The sequence below is a fragment of the Carassius carassius genome, chromosome 18 (genome assembly GCF_963082965.1).
Source record: "Carassius carassius chromosome 18, fCarCar2.1, whole genome shotgun sequence".
Lineage (NCBI taxonomy): Eukaryota > Metazoa > Chordata > Actinopteri > Cypriniformes > Cyprinidae > Carassius > Carassius carassius.
The window spans coordinates 24673082-24691484 of record NC_081772.1 but is presented as its reverse complement, the minus strand read 5'-3'; the positions used below and the strand labels follow the sequence as shown (position 1 = coordinate 24691484).

General features: G+C 36.8%; 1 protein-coding gene across 2 annotated transcripts in view; it reads left to right on the top strand.

The window, feature by feature from the left end:
- LOC132092729 (poly(A) polymerase type 3-like) overlaps window positions 1-18055 on the top strand; it is a 28775-nt gene extending 10720 nt beyond the window's left edge. Inside the window, exons 11-23 of one of the 2 annotated variants that reach the window (XM_059499088.1) lie at window positions 6791-6911; window positions 8010-8094; window positions 9878-9931; window positions 10041-10160; window positions 10294-10403; window positions 10530-10654; window positions 11476-11609; window positions 11772-11830; window positions 11942-12177; window positions 12365-12427; window positions 12570-12623; window positions 12719-12754; window positions 16725-18055. In XM_059499088.1, coding sequence (XP_059355071.1) covers window positions 6791-6911; window positions 8010-8094; window positions 9878-9931; window positions 10041-10160; window positions 10294-10403; window positions 10530-10654; window positions 11476-11609; window positions 11772-11830; window positions 11942-12177; window positions 12365-12427; window positions 12570-12623; window positions 12719-12754; window positions 16725-16820 — 1293 coding nt within the window. In that variant the 3' untranslated portion in view covers window positions 16821-18055. Of the gene's footprint in view, window positions 1-6790; window positions 6912-8009; window positions 8095-9877; window positions 9932-10040; window positions 10161-10293; window positions 10404-10529; window positions 10655-11475; window positions 11610-11771; window positions 11831-11941; window positions 12178-12364; window positions 12428-12566; window positions 12624-12718; window positions 12755-16724 lie in introns of both variants that reach the window. The other variant, XM_059499087.1, reaches the window with a different exon arrangement.
- Window positions 18056-18403: the final 348 nt, after the last annotated feature.

The window sequence follows — 18403 nt, the reverse complement described above, 5'->3', positions numbered from 1 at the left end:
TTTGGGTCGTTTTATTTCTCACAGATTTCTGCTCGTTCTAAATCAGATACAGATAAAGTAGCACAGTAAAGATTACATTTATATGAATCAGTGGTGGGGGACTCGAGTCACATGATTGACTGGAGTCTGACTCGAGTCACAATTTTCAGGACTTGCGACTTGCTTGATTAAAGTATGAAAATGACTTGACTTTGACTTGAGAACAAGTTACTTGAGACTTGACTTGACTTGAAGTGGAAGACTCGACAAATACTTGAACTTATAATAAACAAACAGCAATAAAATTAATAAAAAAAAAAAATACTTATTGTGACGTCAGCACCACTAATCAGCGTCTGTGCCTTAAACGCTGCACAATTCAAACCACGCCAAACATGGAAGACAGTAATGTTAGTCGAGCTCCACAAATAGTCCTGTTTGGCTATAAGGACTTTGAACTGGACCGTGCCAATAAAAAAAGATTTTCCAGATGCAAAATATGCAACGCAAGAATATCCGACATGACAACCATGACGTCAAATTTCATTCGACATTTAAAGAACCACAAGGAAAGGTAAGAAAGTAGGGATGGTCATGATTAATCGATGATCGATAATTGATCGTTAAGAATTTCTTTGATCACGTTAATTTATCGATTAATCTAATGCATTTTTTTTATCGAATGCATTTTTTTTTTAATCTAATGCAGGTTGCGTTGCGTAGTGTGAGTCTTGAAGCAATTAAATGAATTTCACTGTGTGGCAGCAATTAAATATTTTACCACCAGGGTGCAATATTTGATGTACCTGTGCATCCCAGCAATGTCCCACCTGCAATGTCAGTTCCCTCAGAGCGGGTGTTTTCGGCGGCTGGACTGATGGTCACCAGGTTGCGGTCGCTTCTGACCCCAGATCATGTCAACATGCTTATATTTCTCAACAAAAATCCATAGACTCGTGCAGAAGTTGTATGCTAGTTACTAAAGTTAGTTATTTTTCACAAGGCTTTAAGTAGCATAATTTGTTAAGTTAGCGTAATTGTTAGGAAGCCTAATATCTGGCCTTTTCTTCTGGCTTGGATAGTTTTGAGTTACATTTTGACAAAACCTGTCAGATCTAAGTATTATTATGTTTTTTTATGTTATTGTTTAACATGATTCTTTTATTATTATTATTATTTTGGAACATATGAGCTCTCTGTTTAAGAACGCTGGCTTGCAGCTGCAGGTTCCGCTGCTTTAGAGCACAGCATATGCACGCGCATATATGTTCGGTTTGCCTGAACATAGTTTAACTGTCTGCCACAAGTTGATCTTGTAATAAAGGTCTCACCGAGGAAAAATACGCTGTATTTTTGTATTCATTGCATTTTTTAATTATAAAAATTGAATAATTATATTATACAAATATTAATGATTAATTGCTAAACGATCGTTAATTCTCCCGACGATCGACTAAGAAAATTTAATCGAATGCCCATCCCTATAAGAAGGTCATCTCTTTCTAGTCAGTTTCACTAAGATCTATAACGATTACTAATGTAATGAATTAATCTTTTATGTTTGATATAGTTTGGCCTTGATGCATATTATGTTTTTTCTTATTAGAAATGTGACCATTATCATTACTGATACGTCTCGTAAATAGATGTAATGTTATTGGGGACTTTGGCTATAACAGTGACGTAGCCTGAATTTTGATTTTGATAGGCATCTTAAAATGAGCGGGACGCTCCATATATTACATGTAGGCTATAATGTCTGTATTAAATGTGCGCATTTTCAAGTGTTAGTGGACTGCGTGTGGAAACTAAAAAGCATTGCGCTGATACCATACTGCATGACAGGCTAACATGGAGGCGCCGATGTGATCACTAGTTTTTTTTTTTTGGTCATACAGACAAGAATAATTACAGCGCAATTACATATTATTGTGATGGCCAGAGTAAGTTCCAATGTCTTGGCAAACCTTATTTTCTGTAAATGCAGCACATTTTAGACTGTTTCAATTAAACTGAATTAGACAGATTGGATCATACATCTTAGACTCTAAATGTTTTGTGTAGACAACACAGTTTTATTTTATTTTCAGATATTAATGTAGCACAGATATGCATATGATTCATATATAGCAAATGTATAATGAATAAGATACATTATATATGTTTACAAGTTCATCTTTTCTGTGCAAAAATAAATATGTATAAAAAAAACGTACCTCTAATTATTTTAGTACTTGACTTGACTTGACTTGAAACTTATCAGGACTCGACTTGACTTGCTTAAGGTGAACCCTTGACTTGCTTGATTTATCTGAACTGTGACTTGAGACTTGACGCGAGACTTGATGTTTAAGACTTGAGACTTGCTTGGACTTGACCATGTGTGACTTGTCCCCACCTCTGATATGAATACATTAGTGAGAGCGATTTTGTGTGATTTATTTCTACATGGCAGCGTCTCTCTAGTAGTAGTGACGCTGTGGGATTTAGTTATCAACAAATATATGCTTAAACCTTTTAGTTTCTAAGCTATTTTATTGAGAATTCACAGAACGGCGTTGGCCATACATTTCCATGCTGAATGATTCTGTGCGCGAGCGATCTGCGCGTGACGTACGAGATACTGTCTGTAGTCTGTGTGTGCATTAAAGTGCAGTAGATTTAGGGCTGTAGCTATCGAATATTTTAGTAGCACACACCGAGACTGTTTGGTGATACAAGAGTTTATTGTAATTATTGATCAGAGAGTGAATGAAATACCTGTAAACTATGTGTAGCGTTTATCCCGTGATTTTTAGAGTCCTGGTAAGAAACAATGGCAGGAATTATTGGTTCCGCTTAGGGTGGGAATCCACCATGTATTAATTGAGCGTGGGGGTTTCAGGGGCAACGTGGCCGAGTTGTTGCTGTTATTTCCTGTTTAATGTGAACGAATTAATAACATCAAAGTAGATTTAAGTAGAACATCATGCCAATACGTTTCTTTCAGACTGTATATTTAAGGGAACGTGTAAAGTGTTTTCTGTGAGTTTGTCCCTCCACATGTGGTAATGGTGCTGGCCACTAATGTGAATGTCTTTGTAATGGAAGGTAGTCTGTGTTTGTTTCTGTAATGGAGAGTGTGGCCTGAGGGTTGCAGGTATTTTATTCACTCTCTGATCAATAATTACAATAAACTCTTGTATCACCAAACAGTCTCGGTGTGTGTTTGTGCGTATTAACGTCCATGTTGAACGTGACAGGTCACAGGTCTCTTAACCGTCACAGGTCTCTTAAAATGAACAACTAAGTTCCCTTTTTTTTTTTTTTTTTTTTTTTTTTTTTTTTAAATGTATAGAATGCAATGCATACATCAAAAAATTTTTTAATTATTACCCATTGTTTCTCTGTCTGTACTTGTACTGTGAACAATGACAACAAAGTTGACAGATGAATTAAGTGCATTTAAGTGCCATCCAGTTGGGTATTTAAATAAAGCATTTTCTGAGATGCACATTAAACACATAAAACATTAATTTAATTTATCTTTTAATTATTGAAAATTAACTTAACTTTTTGGTAAACAAAGGGGGTTTACTATTAAAAATAAAACATGGAAGAAATGTTGTGTGATTAAACCTTAATGTTTGATTTTTTTTTTTTTTGCCGGTAGGCTATGTACATTCTGCTGAACAATAGTCTTTAACTGGACTCTTATTTTGGCGGGTTGGCGTACCTTTACAGTTCTGTGTATGTGGTGTGACGCTAGTTTTACTCAAATCAAACGGTCAAATCCTCATAAAGTGACTGTCAGAGCAGTTCTGGAGATGTTGTTCATGTGTTCACGTCTTATTTAGTGAGACAGCAGATGCTGAAATCACCGGAGCGTCACGTGCGCTTCCGTGTGTTTAATAAATGAAGACGCACTTCTGCTCCATTCATTAACACAGACATGCAGAACATGCAGGATTCATATTTAAATAGACTGTTCCGGCTTAATATTTACAGGTATTAGTCCATATCGTGATTTGATGTAAGTGCAATGACCTATTTTTGATTAATTCATTCAAAATTTGGCAAATTCCGTGCCATTACGCGTTTAACTGTAAATTCTGTTTTTATGACTGGATTCCGCGATTCCCTCCACGTTTTCTGCATCGCGGATATCATAGAGCCCTAGTTGTGGTATGTCAGCTCTATCTTGCAATGGACACTAGTAATGTGTCGTTCGTGAACGAATCGTTCTTTTTGAACGAATCTCTTAGGTGAACGAATCGTTCTCATTCACGCAATCCACTGACTCATATTTCTAGTTCAACCGGGTAGCTCCGTGAACTGTTTCATCCTGTCAAAGAGTTACTCAACCTCGAGCCAATAGCCTTCGAGTATGACATGTGATGGAGCATGTGATTTGTTGAATGTAGTGAACGAATACGCCCTTCAATGAACGAGTTTCATATGAGTCTGAACGACATCTAGAGATCTTATCGTTCGTGAATGAAATGACTGATCTGATACCCATGTTGTTCGTGAACGAGCTGAATGATTTAGTACATCTCGTTCGTGAATGAAATGACTTAACTGGCACACATGTCGTTGTCGAACGAGTTCAATGAACAGATACATGTCGTTCGTGAATGAAATGAATGAGAGTAAACTGGGTTAGTCTGCCATTTAGCATTTCAATCTCACAAAATGCAAAGCACAGTTACAGGTACTGTGCACATACGCTAGTTTTGATATTTAGCATACAGAACACCACTTTTAATCCCCGATTTATGAATGTGAATATAATATACAAACTGTCTGACCAAACAATTAAAATGCTAATTAGGCAAGAAAACCTTGTGCTTTGTTCATCTGAACAACTTTATTAGACTTTATATATTGAATGCGATTATGCATACATTTTAATAAAGCCAGATCAGTTTTTGTAACAAGTGAATACGTTCGTTGACTTAAGACATAACACATAATACACTCTTTTTTGCCACCTGCTGGCAAATTTTGTGTAATACAAAGAAATGATCACTGAACGAATCGGTGAACGATTCTAAACGAATCATTTTGGTGAACGAACTGAAAATGAACGAATCTCTTGAAAGAATCATAATTTCCACCACTAATGGACACAGGCCACGTCGTTCTCTTTACGTTTGCCCGCGCCCTCAAATCAAAACACTGCTGATTCCTTGCAGTATGTATCCTTGCAAGATTTATAATCCTGTTGTGCCCTCTATAGGTCCAGCGACTAGTCGGTGCAAACCCAAATATATACACACACACACACACACACACACATTTTGTCTCCCTTAAACAACTCTCAAAATAATGTGCTCTGTGGAAAGAGGAAGAAATAGAAATGCATAAAAATAAATGTTCAAGAAATGCAATGATACTTTTAAATATGACTAAAGCACCAGTAGGTAGCGGCAAATGTCCGTTTTAATGAGTGAGCCATTTCATTCATTCAACCAAGTGATTCAAATGGCTGAATTCAGAAACGAGGCAAGTGACGATGTCATTATGAATGGGCCACTGAATCATTGCAATCCTGTTGATATTGATATTCGGGGGAATATCATGGCCATATAATGTTGCTTACCTAAATCATATTTTGTAAATCATATATATGTGTGTGTGTGTATGTATACATGTATGTATGTATGTATGTATGTATATATGTATATATATATATACATATATATATATATATATATATATATATATATATATATATATATATATATATATATATATATATATATACATATACATAGACCAGGAATTCTTTTTCTATAATGCATTATCTTCTTGTTTATCCACCAGTTCACATTTACTGCTGTGTGTGTTTGCTGTGTAAAAACATGGGTTGATTTTCACGTTGTTCTGAACAAAAACAGCTGATGGGAAAATGCATGCAGCAGGTGGCGCTGTCAGAACATCAGAAATATCACTGTTTCCCCGGTTTGCAGTACACAAAGCAGCACAGCATCTGACTTCAGCACTCATTTATTCAATGAAATCATCGCCTATTGAAGTTTAATCATCACATTTAGCCGTATCGCAATTCTTGTCTTTCCGCCCCCAAATTTAAGACCTCCTGAAGTCATATTTTCTTGTATCATTTAAGACTTCTTATGGCCTTAAGTTTAAGATATTTTTTTTAAGGACCCATCAACCTAATTTTTAAGAATACCATTGTTTTTCACTCTCAGTCATCTGTCTGCGCGCTGCTCTCTTCACTGCATGCACGACTGTATGTCTAAACGTATCAACAGTTAACTGTAGTAGCAACCCGTTGCGCAGTAGTACCCAAGCGGCTCTACTGAGCTGACCTTGACGTGCTTTATATAAATTTGATTTTATTAGAAATTAGCGTTTGGCATTTATTTATTTCATTATGTCAAAAGGCTTCGCGGTCCGGATGGACGCATCTCGTCGTCCGGATTCGGCCTGGAGTCCGCCAGTTGCCACAACCCTCCTTGATATAGGTAATGAGTACAAAACTGACAATCAGGAAGAGTGTTGAACTAATAAGAACAATGTCATCACAATACTGTTGGTGCTGGTTTTAAATGAAGGTAATATCGAACATACCAAAAATGTTCAGGATATTGCTTTCTTATTTTGAAGTCTTATGTCTTTTTTTTATTAACAAATATTGTCATCAGACATAAATCATACTCAAGCTTTCTGCAGAGGTCAAAATAGACCGCTACATTAGCAAATCATTTACTAAATGGTATGATTTTTCTGTTCTGTGTCAGTTAGGTTAGTCATGAATTGTGCTTTATTGCACTGCTAATGTTTTGGGCTCTTTTCCTCTCAGGTAACCCCCAGTGACCGGTACCACCTCATGCCAATCATCACACCAGCTTACCCTCAACAAAACTCCACTTACAATGTGTCCACCTCTACTCGGGCCATCATGGTGGAAGAGTTCAAGCGGGGTCAGTCTCATTTCTGAAGATTCCTAGAAACGTTCTCATAGTATAATGAAAAGAACGATCTCAAGATATCAATATTTTCTCTCGCTGTTTCAAACCTGTATGACTTTCTCTCTGCAGTTTAACACAAAACAAGACGTTTTAGATCATGTTCACCTTTAATGGATTTCAAACTGTGAAAGTGAAGGGAAACATGGTCTCTAGTAGGGCTGAACGATTAATTGCATTCGCGATACCGCAATATGAAAAAAAAAACAAGATTTGTAAATCGCAGAGGCTGCAAATAAACTCGGTCACATGACACGCAAGAGTAAAGAGGTGTGTTCAACTGGACTTAAAGATCAACCGGTGTGTGACATCAAACTACAGCGAGAGAAAGCAAAAGGACACGTCTGATCTCTTATAGCTCTCGCGGTACTTCAGCGCTGCTTCAAGTCGAACACATCTAAGCGCGGTCTTCAGAGGAAGCATCGAGTTGGCACAATACAGTGGTGCCAAGTCCGCGGTTTAGGGAACCCCTCTATAAAACGTGTATTTTACCCCCTGAAATACCGGTGGACCACCCTCAAAACACGATTGGGCTAGTTTTGAGTAGCAATTGGATGGGTTTTGTTGTGAAAACCTGGCAACCCAGGCATGCTACACGTGGAAATATTCGAAAGCGTATATAATATGAAAGAACGTTCTACAAAACTGCAAAAACAGTGACACGGTGCATTGCATTACTGTAGATTTCAACCTTAAAATAATATATATAAGGAAATATATATATATATATATTCTTATTTATTTAGAGTCTTTCTAAAGCAGTGGTCCTCAAAACTTGTGCGTACGGGCCATCAGCAAAAACAGAAAATATATTAAACCGTAAACAGCCAAAGGATGTAACTTAGAATGGGAGATGGATCATTTTATGAAAAGGAAGAAAAATGTATTGGCTGAAAATCTCCTGCATTCCACTGATTAAAAACCGAGTCATACAGGTTTGGAATAATGATGGGAATTTAATTTCTGGTTGAGTGATTTGTTTTAAGCTAAAATATGCTGAAATTACGCCAGTATTACAGTCACATATTTATTTATTTGTTTAACTCCTCACAGGTCTTGCAATCACGGATGAAATATTGCTGAATAAAGCAGAATGGTCCAAATTATTTGAAGCACCAAACTTCTTTCAGAAATACAAGTATGTATTAAGCTGCATATCCTGTTGGACACGCGTGGTGAGAATTAATCATTTCAATAAAGATTTATTTCTCAAAACTGCAACCACATACATTCATAGCCCATTCACAATTACTATTTTATGTAATCAGTGTCATCAATTTGAAATAAAAGCAGAATTTTGCATACTATCCGTTTATGCATATGGAGAACAACACAATGGCTTTTATGACAATTCTACGATTTTGACAATTAAAATGTGTTACAGTCCTGCTGAACAAATAACGATTGTAGAGCATGCCTGAAATCTAAGCAACTTTTTTTTTGAGATGGTTAAATTAAAATATTTAAAGGTAGGTATTTAAGTTTAAAATGGTTTTCTGGTTTTCTTGTGCTATATTAATTTGTATACAATTCAAAAATAAAATGTTTTAGTTCACAATTCGTACAATGTATTTCTTGTTAGTCTTGTGTTTTCATAGTGTTCTAATTCTGCTTTATTTTCTATTTCCGTCAATGTTTAGCATTTAGTCTGTTTTTGTTTTTTTTGTTCAATTGCTGTGGTGTGAAGTTCATAGTGGCTTGAAGTCAATATTTAAAAAATAAATTAATAAATTCAAACAATAAAAATGAAAAATACGATTTTAATGGTTAATGGAGGTCTAAAGAAATCCAATCAACAATTTTTTGCAAGTGGGGTTTTTACTGGGTCAATCTTTAATACATTTGAGCTCATTTCAGCTCTTCATTGTACGACAATCTTCTCATGAGGAAGCTGCGACTATATGCCGTTCATTGTGGTGCTCAAAATTCAGAATCACCATTAGTTCTTCCATAAAGACAATGTAGAAATTAGTTGGTTAAAAGAATGGATGAAATATGATTGATTTACAGTATCTCATTCTGTTCTGTCAAGACGAGTCAGGAATATGTAATCATTGTGGGAAAAAATGCCCAAAATGTGTTGCTTTGCAGAAAAATACAAAGAATACATCCACAAATAATGACGCTATTAACTTTTAAGTTGTGGTCAAAATGCTAAATATCTTGTTTTTTGTTTTAATCTCTATTGATTTGAGATATAAGGAGCTATCTCACAGAAAATCATGTTTTTTATAATCAATATAATGCTGAAAGTTTGTACATGAGACCATCTACTCAAATAACAAGTAACCTGTATTGAGTCACTTTGGTAGGACAAAGTTGAGCAGCTTTGCTTCAAATAAACGTATTGGTGAATTTTTAGTGGGAAACAGGATGGGATAGTTCACCCCAAAATGAAAGTTTCTTTCTTCATTAAAACACCAAAGAAGGTATTTTGAAGAAAGTTGGTAACTCAACAGTTGCTGGTAGCCTTTGACTTCCATAGTATGGAAAAAAATAAATACAATGGAAGTCAATGGCTACCAGCAGTGGTTTTTCAAAATGTCTTTTGTGTTCAGCATAAGACAGAAACATAGAGGTTTGGAACAACTTGAGGGTGAGTAAATGACAAATGTTTCATTTTAGGGTGAACTATACCTTTAAGAAGATTATTTTTCAGTTTGACAGAATTGATCAGCATGTCGATCTTTTCATGTTTCTGATCTCCTGTGAATGTTGTTCAAATGCTTAGTGTGTGAAGTGTGTTCATGGCTGGATGCGAGTGATCCCTGCTGTGTCGAGTGAAGCTGTATTTGTCTTTTGAGAGAAGTGTCAGAGATATCGGGGGGGGGGGGGGGGGGCCCTATAGGTTTTGCCGGGTTTGGTTGAACGACTGTGGTCTAAAGGATGTAATGGCATTGTTCTGTCTTTTATGTCCAAAGGCATTATATAGTGTTGCTAGCAAGTGCACAGACAGAGAAGCAGCACTTAGAGTGGTGAGTACAACAGCGTCACATGCTTTATCGGACCCATGTTCAGCTCATGTCCCCTGCATCAGTTTAAAAATGTTGAAGGCCAGGACTGAATGAAATGTTTGTCTGATAGGGTGGGCCTCGTGGAATCAAAGATCCGAATCCTGGTGGGAAACCTGGAGAAGAATGAGTTCATCACACTCGCTCATGTGAATCCACAGTCATTCCCCGGACCAAAAGAGGAAACTGACAAGTGAGTTTTAGACGCTTTTGTCCTTTTTTTAAATTTTTTGATTTGAACTTGAACGAAGGCTTAAAACTGACCGAAGGAAGTGATGTCAAATGGCAGTCTTTACTCGCTCTATCCTTTATTTGTATACATACAGGGAGGAGTTCAGCACAATTTGGGTAATAGGTGTTGTGTTCAAAAAAATGGAGGGTCCAGAAAATCTTAATGTGGACCTGACGTTTGACATCCAGTCTTTCACAGACACTGGTAAGTCTAGCTTTCTCCTGGCAAGAGAACAAAAAAACACACCACCTGTTTTCTAGATGTTTGTTAGTTTTGCGCTATGATTAAACTTCTCTCAGTAATCAACATTTGTTCTCTGAATGGCTGTAGTTTACCGGCAGGCGATCACTAGTAAAATGTTTGAGCCAGATATGAAAATCACAGCCATGCATGTGAAGAGGAAACAACTGCAACAACTACTGCCCAAAGTTGCCATTCAGAGGAGCAAGAGAAAGGCAAGCGTTCATCTGTTACTTTGCAAATAGGCTGAACAATCGTTTCAAAATGTAGAAAAAGATTTAAGAAGTGATTTTCAAGTAATAAAATGATTTCAAGGTGACAAGATAAAGTTTTACTGATTGTTTTTTTCTTCATTGGATCATTTCTGATTTTTTTAACTCGCAATTTTGACTTTATAACTTGGGATTGTGAGTTTATATCTCGCAATTCTGACTTATTTTCTCACAATTGCGAATATATATCTCACAATTCCGACTTTTTACAGAATTGCGTGTTATAAAGTCAAACTTGCAATAGCAGAATTGCAGTTGCGAGTTTATATCTCGCAATTCTGACTTCCTTTTTTTCTCACAAAAGTGAGATATGAACTTTTACAATTAATATGGGCTTCCATATTTTTGACTCAAAATGTCCAACACAATATTTAAAGGCCTGCTGTATAGATATTTCCTCCAGTGTTTTATGATAGTCTGTTTGTTTCCAGACTTTTTTGTTAACAGGAACCTGGTCAGTTGATATTTAATGAAAACATTTCATCATTTGATTACAGAATATTCTGTCATTACAAAAAAACAGTAGTTGGTAAAATGATCTGTTCATTTGAGTTGGTTTTATTTATTTTTTTTGCATTTTCTTTCTTTATTTACATAATTTTGATTCCTTCCTCTGGTTTAAGATCACCGTTTTAAAAGCTTTATAATTTATTTTTTTTATTGATGTATAGACATTTATATTCATCATTTTAGTGACTTGTATAATGGGACCTTTCTCACAACTTGACCTTTCTTAACTCTTGTTTTTCTCTGTTTTCCTGTAGCATTCATCTGATGGCCTGCGTGCGATGAATGATGGCAGTCTGGACCTATCAGTGGACAGTGACAACAGCATGTCAGTGCCGTCCCCCACGGGCCCTTCGGCTGCCAAGATCGCCCGTGCCTCCAGTCCTCAGGGGTAAAACATCAAACCATTTACACTTGTGTCACCTGTTCCCCTAAACTTAATTTTATCTCCATTAACAACTTGTCAATTTTCTGTAACTCAGATCTTTTGGGAGTACCAATACACATGTCTTTTTCTTCCTTTTTTCCTCCTCTCCTCTCTCTCTGACTGCAGCTCCACTGGGACTGCCACAAACACCTCAGATTTGCAGGGAAAAATGGATTCTTCAAGAGGTATATCATATTAAAGTAGACATGTTTATTTAGCAATTTTGTCATTTGATGTAATAGTTCACTGATTGAAAATGTTCATCATCTCTTACCTCGTCCTGTTGATCATTGCAGTGGATGGCACTAAGCCAGATAATGTTGGGACTTCCAGCAGCAATGACGCGCAAACGGGTGCAGTTCCACTAAAGCAGCCCGCCTCACCAGCTCAGCACGACTCGGAGAAGAAACCCAAAGTGGACAGTGTACAGCAGACCCCTCATCCCAGTCCATGTTTATCTGCTGACCCTGCCAATAAGAGACCTGCCTCACCCATTGGGAATGAGACATCCAAGAAAGCCAAAGTAGAGGAGGTAAGATGATGCTCTCATGTGGAATGTTTCTTATTTTCAGCAATTAAAAATCGAATACTGCAAAATTACAAAATAAAAACATTAATTTTGTGTGTGCATTTTTTGCCCAATTGAAGAATCACTCATAAATGTTACATATAAAGTGTGGATAGCACCTGAAAAGTATAATTCAATCCTACTCTCCCAGCTCTCAACCCCCGAAGCAAAGTCCTCTGGTGAAACTGATGACCATGTAGCTGTGGATCCAGAGGTAATGACTATTTTTTCTTACTTTAAAGCAAAAGTGGCTAAATTTGTATCCACTGAACTCAAAGAGGCAGTTTGTGCATCACTCAGTTTGAATTTTTTTTTTTTTTTTTATGACTGTTGTATTTTATGGTTTTTCCCAGCAGAGCGTTGACGTGGTTCCTTCAGAGGGTGAAACTAAAACACAGACAGAATTAACGGTAAACCAATGATAAAACGGTATGCTAGTTATAATGATAAATGCAGTGAATATGTGAGAAGGCACAACGCTGATGTTATTTCCTGTCGTTCTCAGGCAGTGGACACCACAGAGAAGATACCGCCTACACAGGTAAGGACAAAATTAACAATTACGAAAGAATCCTTATCCTATTTAGGCACAACTCAAGTCATTTTCTGCTCTCACTGAAGGCTCACAAAACACCACCAAACTGAATTTCTAATCTCTTATGTTTTAAAAGATCTTTGTATTAATGTGCAGTAGGGGTTAAGATGTACGCCACAATGTTTTTATTCATCATGGTTTTAACAAAAATATTAAGCAGCACAGCTGTTTTCATCATTGATAATAAATGTTTCTTCAGAACCAAATTATGATTCAGAATGATATCTGTGAAGTCTGAAGGATCAAACCGAAATTTAGTTTTTTTTAAACTTAAACGACTTATTTAAATTTAAGAAAACGTTATTTAGAAAACAGTAGAAAACAGCTATTTTAAATTGAAAATATTTTTTTATCAAATAAATCCTTGGGAGCATAAGAGTTTCATTATTTGGTCAGTAACATCTCCGTTTCATCTTACTGATCAAATTAGAATAGTAGTTTAAGATAATTGTGATTTTTAAGCAACGAAATATAATTTTTAAGAGCTTTTAAAGTAGCATACAATAATAAAGATCTTTGAGAATGTTAAAGATAGGGATGGGTTTTGTTAAGGTTTTAACGGTATTACTACTCTTACCGATACTGCTTAACGGTCCGGTACTTTAACGTTATTCTTATCGGTACTTTGTGTTGTATGTGTTTTTTTTTTTAAGAACGAGTTGAGAACAGAATTAACATTTCTTTATTTTTTATGTAAAATTAATAAAAAAATTATTTGTAGTGCAAGAAACAGCCATGTTTGAACAGATAGCTATTATACAAAAAACAAATGAACGTAAAACAAATGAAATAAACTATATTTTTCTGCTAAAGAAGATACAGTGGTACAAAGCAACACGGGTGGGGCATGTAGGTAGGCTGCAAAAGGACTCTTTAGCCATTCTTTTGAAGAAAGATACATACAGATTTTTCTTTATTTGGAATTTTAAAAACAAGTAGAAAATATGTTGATTTCGTTCTCTCATTTCTCCCAAAAGAAATCAACAGAATTTCTACGTAAGGTTAGCAAACCAGGGAGATTTTACATTTATTTTAAATGACGTGAACAACGTTGATTCAGCATGATTTTAGCATACTTACCTGACGTAGATGGGGTAACAACCAGAGACGAGCTAGCTAGGTAGTCGAAAACTTTGCATTTCTCTGTCTGCACATAATGCACTTTTGAAATATGCTCTGACAGATTGCTTGTGTTTCCACCCTTACAAGCAAAAATTGTGTTGCACTTATGACAACGAGCTCTAGTTAGGGTGACTAGACGTCCAGAAAAATTTATGACAGTCCCGAAATCTAAACTGTTGTCCCGAATCCCGAATCTGGCCCTAATTGTCCCGGAAATTATACTTAAGCAAAATCTTGAGTAGCTATTCTCTGATAAACATTGAAAACGGTCTGCGGAGGTTGAGTGGTCCGGCAACCAGCCCCCGCCGGCTGCTCATTGGCTGCAGCATCTTTTTTCTAAGTTCTAAAAAAATACCGCAGGCGGCTCGAATTTAGATATTCATTTATCTAATTAATCTATATGCACAGAGACAATACGACCTTTTTGTCCCCTTTTTGTTTTAAAGCTTGATGAAGAGAGCGCAAGTTGGTGCAGCTATGAGGAGGACAGTGATGCACGCGTACAGGAGTGATTGACAGTTCACGGCACTGTGTACAAAAAATAAGTTTAAGCTCATTAGAGTTAGCGTTACAGAAAGGTCTGATTTACGCACTGTTGCCACAGTCAGTTTTTTTTTTTTACATTGACATATTTGAGTTCATGATTTTAATGTTGTTTTTTTTTGTGGCAGACTAAAGACTAATGACAGACTGTTGATCTTTGAATAAAAATGTGTTTAGTTAAGGTTTGAAATGCATTATCTTTTATTATAGGCTACGCAGTCTAATATCAAGCCCCCCATCCCGTCACACAAGACCGCAGATACCCCCCCCACCCCCCCGAATTTCAGCCAATCTCACCTGGTCACCCTAACTAGTGAAGTATAACCACACTTTGGAACGTTTTGCTCTCTCCGCCATCGTCACTCTTTATTATTAAGCGGGAGTTTTCGTACTGTTATTTGTGTGTGTGCGTCGCGCTCGTTGTGTGTTTCTGCGGCGCGCATGAGAGATCTCGCAGATCTCACAGACAAACGTCTTAATAATATCGCAAATTAGAAATGTTTGGTAAGATAAAATGTGCACGATAACATTATTAAGCAAATATTTTCGCCATCGTCACTCTTATTATTAAGCGGGAGTTTTCGTACTGTTATTCGTGTGTGTGCGCCGCGCTCGTTCTTGTTGTGTGTGTGTGTGACTGACAGACAGCCTCCGCGGCGCGCATGAGAGATCTCGCAGATCTCGCAGACAAACATCTTAATATGATTGCACATTAGAAATGTTTGGTGAGATAAAATGTGCACGATAACATTATTAAGGAAAAATACATAGTACATTAATTTTTTTCCCTCCAGTACCGAAAGCAGAACCGATAGCGTCAGATCTTACTGATACTGCGGTCTTTCATAATTCAGCCCCGGGGCCATTTTAATACTGGGTTTCAGTACCCATCCCTAGTTAAAGATCAGCTTCTGCAGTGTTTGAAGGACTGGAGAGAGGCTTTGGTATAATTGTGTTTTTCAAATATAATTTATGTGATGATCATGGTTTAATTTGAAATAGTCTTCTGTAGAGCTGAATTAAAAAAATTCTATTAAAATGCCCAATGAACAAATTGATAGTGTCCACTACAGAGGATAAATGTATTTTCAGTTATGGAAAGCAATCTAAAAAAAAAAAGGTTTATTTAGGTAATTGTCATTTTTTTGTTAAAGTTAATGTACGGAATTTTGAACCAATGAGATTTGTCAGTTTTTACACGTCCTTCTCAAAATTCACAAATTTACAAACTTCATGTAAGTTAATGTTATTTTCCCATTTTCCGTGACCTAATCTAAAGTGAGAACTCTTCACTCCTTCCATTTACTATACCTTTACTACGAGCTAGTTAAACAATACTAATTTAATTACAGTGATAATGAAGAACTCACAATTTGTATAGAGTTTATGAGGCCCCATTTACACTGCATGGTTCAAGTGACCCAAATCCGATTTTTTCCTCTCATGTGGCACAGATCGGATATGACCGGTGAACGTGTAAGCAGGAAAAAACCGCATGGATTCCGATTTTCTCAGATCAGATTCAGGCCTCATTCATATGTGGCAATAAATCGGATATGAATCGGATACTTGCATTTGCATGTGCCATGTAAGCAGACAAATCAGATATTCCCCAGTAAATGAGAGTCGTATGTCATTAAAAAAAGTGACGTCAACTCAGGTGGAGGCCACCAACTGAGATCACATGACTTATTATAGGTGCGATGGAGGACGAAGGATACACACAGTGGAGCAATGCGGAGGTTTCATGTCTTTTAAGTCTTTGGGGTGAAGAGACAGTGCATGCAAAAATGCAGGGTTGTTACAGAAATAAAGGGCTCTCCTTTTTTTCTCCGCCATACGAGACCAATGTTTTGCTGATTTTTTTTGTTGACTTTTCAAAATATTGTGGAAAGCAAAACACTATAATTTTATTTGCATCTGCATCCATTATATTTCGTGCTGTTTTACTTCCTTTTCCGGGTCAGAACGTCTACGTTTGGTAGTTTCAGCAGTGTATAGTGTAAATGCAAAAATCGGATATGGGTCACTTTTGAAAGTTGATGTAAGCGGGTCGTCAAAAAAATCAGATATAGTCAGAAAATCGGATTTGGGCATCAAGACCTGCAGTGTAAATGCAGCCTTAATATATCGACTACAGTTTATAAACTATGAAGTAACTATAAACTAATAGTTTGCAAATGATTTGTAAGTACTTCATTAGTGCAAACTGAATTTAAATGAGGTTTAATGTGATGTTAATGTTCCACAGATAAGCTCTAACACTGATCTGTCGGACGTCCCGCTCCTCCCGTCCCACCCCATCCCTGTGGTCAAGAACTCCATCAAGCTGAGACTCAGCAGGTAGAAGCGACTCAATCTTTGGCCAGTCTCTGGTCCTCAGGAGGTGGAAGTCCCTTCGTTTCCTGCCCATGTGTAACTCGGCTCTCCACAAGGGGGCAGCTCTGTTCTTCCACAAACTTCCCTGTGCCCTCTCCCCCTCACCAGTGGAAAAGAAAGAGATGTCATACCCAAAAACCTCAATGTGATTAAAGGTGTTTGTGTGATTTGGTGCACATGCTTTGTAAATCCTATCATCCTTCTGTTTTGACCTGAAAGACGGTGATGCTTTATGTCCCACCCCCCACCCCCCTTTCTTTTGTAAATCGGTAAAGAGGCATGTAATTATGTTCCAGGGCACAGATGGTCCATTGGAGACCAATCCACCATACTGTACAGAGCTGAAGGTGTAGATGAGCATCAAAGCGTGCTCCGTAGCTGGAGATGCTCTGAATCCGCGTGAACTATTGACAGTACTAATCTGACGTGGAAAATGCACAGCGGAGGACATAGCTAGCTCATCCAGAGGATTCTAGCTCACTAATGCAGCTGTAATTTAACCAAATCAGTCTCAGATTAGTGTAAACGCCATCGTTTCGCTCCGCTGTCTTAGCAGGGCATTAATTATGGGCGTTATTAGGAGTGGAATAGCTAGTATTCCCAGCATGCTCCGAGGAGAACAGTGCTGGCCGTTCATTTAGGCTTGTTTTGCCACATGTGTGTGTATATATATATATATATATATATATTCATTAAAATATAAAAAAAAAAAAAAAAATATATATATATATTCATTAAAATAGAGACGACAATATTGAACCTTTTATTTGCATTAAACAGCTTAGTTTTCTTGTTATATGCTGGGATTTTCCTAATGTGGAATCAAAGGTGCGTTTCGAATTATTAATGTGATTAAAAAGACAGGTCATCTCGTTACTGTTGACCTGATTTTCAGGATATGGATGTAAAAATATGAAAGACTGATTTAAGTTTAAACGAATGATGGTTTATTGGGGCAGGAGAGTGATTTTGTTGATTTCTGAAATGTGTACAAACTTTTCTTACTCTGTGTTGTTGGTCTTCGACTCTGTGGATTGGTGTTTAAGGGTAAAGCTGCCGCCCCAGGAACATTGTGATCACAGCACAGATTCACTCCTGTGAAACGCCTCCTATGGCCTTGCAATGTTCTTTCATACGCTTATTTGTAAGGATACGGTATTGTACTTTTTCACCAATAAAAGTCTACGTTGTTGCAAAGAGAAATCACTGTGATTGGTTTATTTGTGTTGTCTCGTAACAATAGCGTGATTATTCTAATGCAGTGCTTTTCACAGTGCACACATTTTAAACAAATATATATATATATATATATATATATATTGTTGATAATATAAATGTTGAATAATTTTTCCATTAAGTTTTTCCTCAATCACCCTGCAAAAACTGAAAAGCATTAAATAGCCCAACCATACTTAAGATATATGTGTCCCTGGACCACAGTCTTAAGTGCCAATTTCTCGAAATTAAGATTTATACATTATCTGAATAAATAAGCTTTCCCTTGATGTATGGTTTATGGAGATACAACTATTTGAAAATCTGGAATCTGAG